The sequence below is a fragment of the Antrostomus carolinensis genome, unplaced genomic scaffold (assembly GCF_000700745.2).
Source record: "Antrostomus carolinensis isolate BGI_N321 unplaced genomic scaffold, ASM70074v2 scaffold34073, whole genome shotgun sequence".
NCBI classification, from domain to species: Eukaryota; Metazoa; Chordata; class Aves; order Caprimulgiformes; family Caprimulgidae; genus Antrostomus; species Antrostomus carolinensis.
The window spans coordinates 1,313-6,647 of NW_010305033.1; the positions used below are offsets into that span (position 1 = coordinate 1,313).

The 5,335-nt window shown below is 40.4% G+C and overlaps 1 protein-coding gene across 1 annotated transcript; it reads left to right on the forward strand.

Annotated features, from left to right (window-relative positions):
* The first annotated feature begins 586 nt into the window (after positions 1–586).
* On the forward strand, positions 587–4,627 carry LOC104522396 (OX-2 membrane glycoprotein). The gene is made up of 4 exons (XM_010164670.1): positions 587–662; positions 1,429–1,755; positions 2,420–2,683; positions 4,515–4,627. The coding sequence occupies exons 1-4, from the start codon at positions 605–607 to the stop codon at positions 4,625–4,627; spliced, it is 762 nt and encodes a 253-aa protein (XP_010162972.1). The 5' UTR covers positions 587–604.
* Positions 4,628–5,335: the final 708 nt, after the last annotated feature.

Here is a 5,335-nt window from a genome sequence, read left to right on the forward strand (position 1 = left end):
GGTATTTTATGCAAAATAATGTTTCCACTTAAATATGACACCAACTTCAGTTCCAGGCAGGTCTACAGTTCAGTTGCATTGTGACAATATTAACTGAGGGAACAGGAAGCAGGTCAAAAGCTGTTTACTAGGGAAAGCAGCAACACAACCTTATTTTTGCCCCTTTCCCACCTTGGAAATATATTTGTATGTAGCCGGTGCAGCATGCCCAAAAAGTTCTGCAATTCATGCAATTTTGGACAGATGGGGAGTCCTGAGTTCCTCAGAGAAGCTGCTTTCACTTTATCCCTTGATGTCACAGGCTAACCCTACCTCTCTACTAGTGCCACAGCTAGTCCTGAACAATGAGTACATCACATTTCTGGTGGATTAATGTCTTTCTAACTTCCATTGTGCAATTTTTTTCCCACCTTGATCGGAGGACTTCCTGTGTTATGTAATGAGACCTGTCGAAACTCGCCATCTGTCCCCACAACTCTGTTTTTCTCACATGGCAAAGCTACTGTTAACGTTTGCACCATGGAGATAACACAGTAAGATGATCTGTTATTGAGTCACGCATCTCCTTATCTTTCTTCAGGTGAAGAAGGTTTTCCCTTCCAAAATGACTTTGCGAGCTCTGGTTTTGTGTCTGGCATGTGCTGGGCTTGGAAAGGCAAATGGTAAGTTAAATTTCCTGAAAATGTTTGGAGAATTGCTTTCTGATTCCTGCGGCTTCAATGGTCAGAGTAAGAGGTAAAAAATAGATGAAACGCAGATTGCAGGTGCTATTTGACATACGTTAGATAGCTGAAGCCTAGATATGGAGCTGGCAGATGTGACACAAGACCTCCTGGAGCCCCATTTGAAGATGGGAGGGACATGCAGCATCCCATATCTATAGTGACACTGGACACTGTTGTTCACTTGAATTCACAACTTCCTAGAGTGGATCCTTCCCTTGTGAACAAATGTCCCCCTCCCTCCTTCTCGAGTGTGCTGCAAACTCTGAAGCTACATGGTCCAGAAATTCTCTTTAGCCCATTTTGCTGTTCAGTTCTCAGAGAACAGCCTGTTGTGCACTTCCCTTGTGTGTTCAATCTTCCTCTAGCTTTTAGGAAACTGTGTCTTTGCTGAGAATGGGAAGCCACGAGCTGATTTAATACAAACTGAAGTAGGAAGTCTGCAGGGATGGATACAGAAATAGGGCATGTCTTTTTTTGTTAAACAGTTTCGAAGAAAGCCAGACTCCCCAGCTGATACAAATCAACATAACTTCATTGATTTCTAGGAGAATGCAGAAGGACTTTTTGGTGGGGGTAAACCATAGAAACAATGTAATTGATGGGATGGTTGTGCCTGTGGGTAATCCAGGCCTTAGAATCAGCATTAGGCTTCGGAATATGTGTGATAACTGCCCATTTCACTAACTATTGTGTGTCACTACAGTGGTTCCGCAAGCTGAACACAGAAGTGTGAAGGTGGGCGACAACGTGACTCTCGGCTGCGCCTTGACAGAAAACAAGGATGTTCTGCAAGTTACGTGGCAAAAGGACTCTGAAAGATCACACGATAATATAGCTACCTACAGTACCATAAAAGGATTAAAGATTCATGAGCCCTATCAAGATCGAATGAATTTCACGAGTCTGGTACTCAATGAGACAAGCATCACTTTCTGGGACACTAGAATGGATGATTCGGGGTGTTACACATGTCTCTTCAATACTTTCCCTTTTGGCTCCTTCTCAGGACGTACCTGCCTGAGTGTCTTTGGTGAGGTTCTCTGTGGGGATATGTCTCTAGTGGAAAAAGGTGTTTTCTCACCTACGGCATTTCTTTGAGCAGACTCGGGAACTGCAGTGGTAGGAGCATCCCTCAGCGGAACGTGGTGTTGAAACAGAGCGGTATTACTGTGAGCAAGACTCTGGGGGGTCATATTTAAGCCTGTTCTGGTGGTTTTGGCTCTGGGCTGTCCTTGTTTGTTTTTCTGTCAGTAGTAGCTAAAAGTCAAGGAGTGGGATCTTTGTTTGTAAGCAGTCTCAGCTGGAACTTGGACAAACCAACATTGCCTGTTGCAGTTTCCTCTTGGAGCCAGGTACAGCCCTGGTGCTGTGAGCTGCTGTGCTGAACTCTACTGTTGATGGGGAATTAGCAGATAGGAGAACAGTGCAGACCAAGAAATGATTTTAAGAGGTTATTTTAAAACCTGGGATTTCCAGTTGAGTGAAATCTTTGGGGTATATGACTTCAGTATAAGGGAAGGAGTATTGAGTCATGGGGGGGACCTAAGCCGATGAACTCTTCTTTCATTCCTGTGTCATGGGGGTCAGCACGAATCCAGTAAGCTGTTCTCTGATTGATAATAGTTAAACTGCTGTTACTTCTTCTGACCACGTGCTCATTGTGGTGATGGATTGTCTCATTTGTGTGTTGGAAGGTCTCAATGCATCTGTCCATTACAACGTTTCCGAAGGTCATTTGATAGCCATCTGTAATGCTGTTGGCCTCCCAGAGCCCACCATCACCTGGAACTTGTTCAATTCTACTCCTATACAGGAGACAGTCAGACACACCAATGGAATGGTGTCCATCACCAGTAAACTGGAGATCTACAACACTCAGAGCATCACTGCGCAGGACTTGACCTGCAAAGTAAGCAACAGAAATGAGAAAATGGAGTTGCCTGTGAAAATGCAAGGAGGTAAGTGAACAATACAAGCTATCTGGTAGTGTTCTCTTGGCCTCTGTGTTTGCCAATAGCATGTTTGGATAGGAATCTGCTGGGAAGAGGAGGGAATGAGATGTGTATGTGCCAAGTAAGAAAGGAAATCCTACTTTGCGTTCATTGACATCTTTGAGACTATTACATATTGGGGTCCATTCCAAGAGCAAAAAAGCCAAACTAGTCAGTTAGGGAGATATGGGTTTTAGAGGCACCATGGATTTTACAGCAAGTCAAACTTCACGCAGGCCTTCATAGTTTCTTTGACAGTCCTAAGCTAGATATAAATATTTGTCACCTGATATCTACCTAGATGAAGCAAAAACTCTATGGGTTGCTTAATGAACACTGAAATGGCAGTTTTGAAATGAATAACAAATTATCTCTGAACAAGAGTTAACCAAACACTTCAGTTAAACTTTCTACATGTTTTGATGCAGCTAACCTGTGTATTATGTTTTAGTTTCTCTGATATTTTTGCTTAGACACGTGTGCATTGCAGTAATGGTCAGGGAGAAATATTATTTTCAGGCAGACAAGAGGTGATCAGTTGAAGATATTTACTTTAGTTTTATGGGGAAATCATAATACATCAATGTAATAACTGAATGCCTTGTAGTGCTAATTTATTTCTTCTTCCAACATTCTATTCTGATGGAAAGACTTTCACCCACCCCAGTTCTATAGATGAGAAATGGAAATAGTAAAAGCTGAAGTACCATTCGAATGAACATTGACTTAGGTGATTTAAAATTCACATGTCTCCAAATCCAGAGCCTTAAAAGGAAGACCCCTTGGAAATTAGGAAGACAGCAAAAGCAGCTTGAGATTGTGGGTTAATGCCCAAATTAATTGCTCAAGAAGTGATTGTTAGAGGAATAGTAGTAGAGAGTAAGATCTGACTTTTTAATATCTTCTCTCAAAAAGTTCAAAAGCAACTTAGTTCTTAATTCTGAGTGACACTAACTGAAAAGTACAATAAATCTTTTTGTCCTGTCTCAAACACAGTATTCTTTTGGTTTGACCTTTTCAAAAGGAAATGTGTATCTCGGAAAGCAGGAAACCAAGACTGTTTTTATTCCTTGATAGGAGAATGAAAAATCAGCTAATAGCTTGTTGTTTTACCAATCTTATATTTTAGAGAAAGACAAATTCAAACGAATAGTTCAACCTAGCTTTGTTAAAAGACATGACAATTTTGGTTTGGTTCAAATAAATTTTAATTCAGAAAGTTTTCCAGCTAACATCAGTGAGCATTGAAATGAGCCTTTGTATTATTGTTTTGATTAATGGCAGTCAAATGAAGTGGTTAATGTCTCACAAGGGAGGGACATTTATGCTCAGATGTTGAGTAGAGCTATTTGCAGGCATCAAACCAGCCTGTCTTCTCTTCTGAAAGTTAGTTTAACCTTTGCAACAGTCATAAGTGTTTTAACAGTAAAAGGAATAACTTATTTTAGAAATAAAAAACTTGCATTCTGAATGAACAAAAAAACTCTTTAGAAAGTGTCAAAATTTGTATAAAGTTCTGCTTATGTATGCATGCCAAAATATCAGGTATGGGAATGTCAGTTTTCTTTGCCATGGATGAACATGAGCATGTCTCTTCTTCACAAAGCATTTTCTGTGGGCAAGTTGGTTTGTCTTTGAAGATACACAAGTTCACTTTCTCTGTTGAGCAATTTCTGCTTTCACTTAGCTTAGCAATAACTTTTGCAATCTCAGTGAGGAGCCATTGTTTCTTTTTGCTTTTTTTCCTTTATAAACTAGCTTAGTTTTTGGTGTATTTTTTGTTGTTTTGTTTTCACAGAAGACAGATCCTCATTGCTTTGGCTGATGGTTGTTGTGGGGATTTTAATTGTTGTCGTAGTTCTGAGTCTGATCATGCTGTGCTGGAGGAAGAGGATATGCAGGAGGGGTTGAAATGGTGAGTTATTGATGCATGGAAGCCAATGGTTTTCATAGAGCCCATAATAAGGTCTGGTCATCTGCAGAGAAGAATGAGGCTTTGTTGAGATACCATTAGGGGGTATGAAACTGTCATATCAGACAAGTACACTTTATAATGATGTGTTTACAGTTATTAGAGATTGCCTCAGTTGCATGTAATTTTAAAAGCTGTTTTCCCACTGCTACTGCCAAGGGATAATACAACACTACAAATTGTGAAGGAAGGATCCAAGCAGAGCAGGATATGCTGCTCATAGTTTGCTTTGAGGCAGAACTCTCAGCAGAAGAAATTTACTGATCTTTCACATTTTCATGGAGGGCCACAAAAGTGTCGAGTGGAAGTACACTCAGCAAATTTTTGACTGGAGAGGTGTTGGAGAGAAACCCGCTTATGCAGAGTGACATGCCTTCAAGGGAAGGGCTTTCTTCTGCTCACAGCAGCCTCTTTGTATTTTTAAGACAACAAGTGTAGTATGATGGAGAAGTACACTCAAACTTGGCATATGAGTCTGCTTCCTAATGATAAATTAAGGAGAAATTCCAGTCAGCATAATGTCCTTGTATGTGTGATAACCTGATCATGGATCAACTCAACTTTCTAATCTTAATTACTAATAACAAAATTAAAGGAAAAAAAAAATAGAGGAGAGGGCTGGCCTTAGCCTTCAGAAATCACAAACA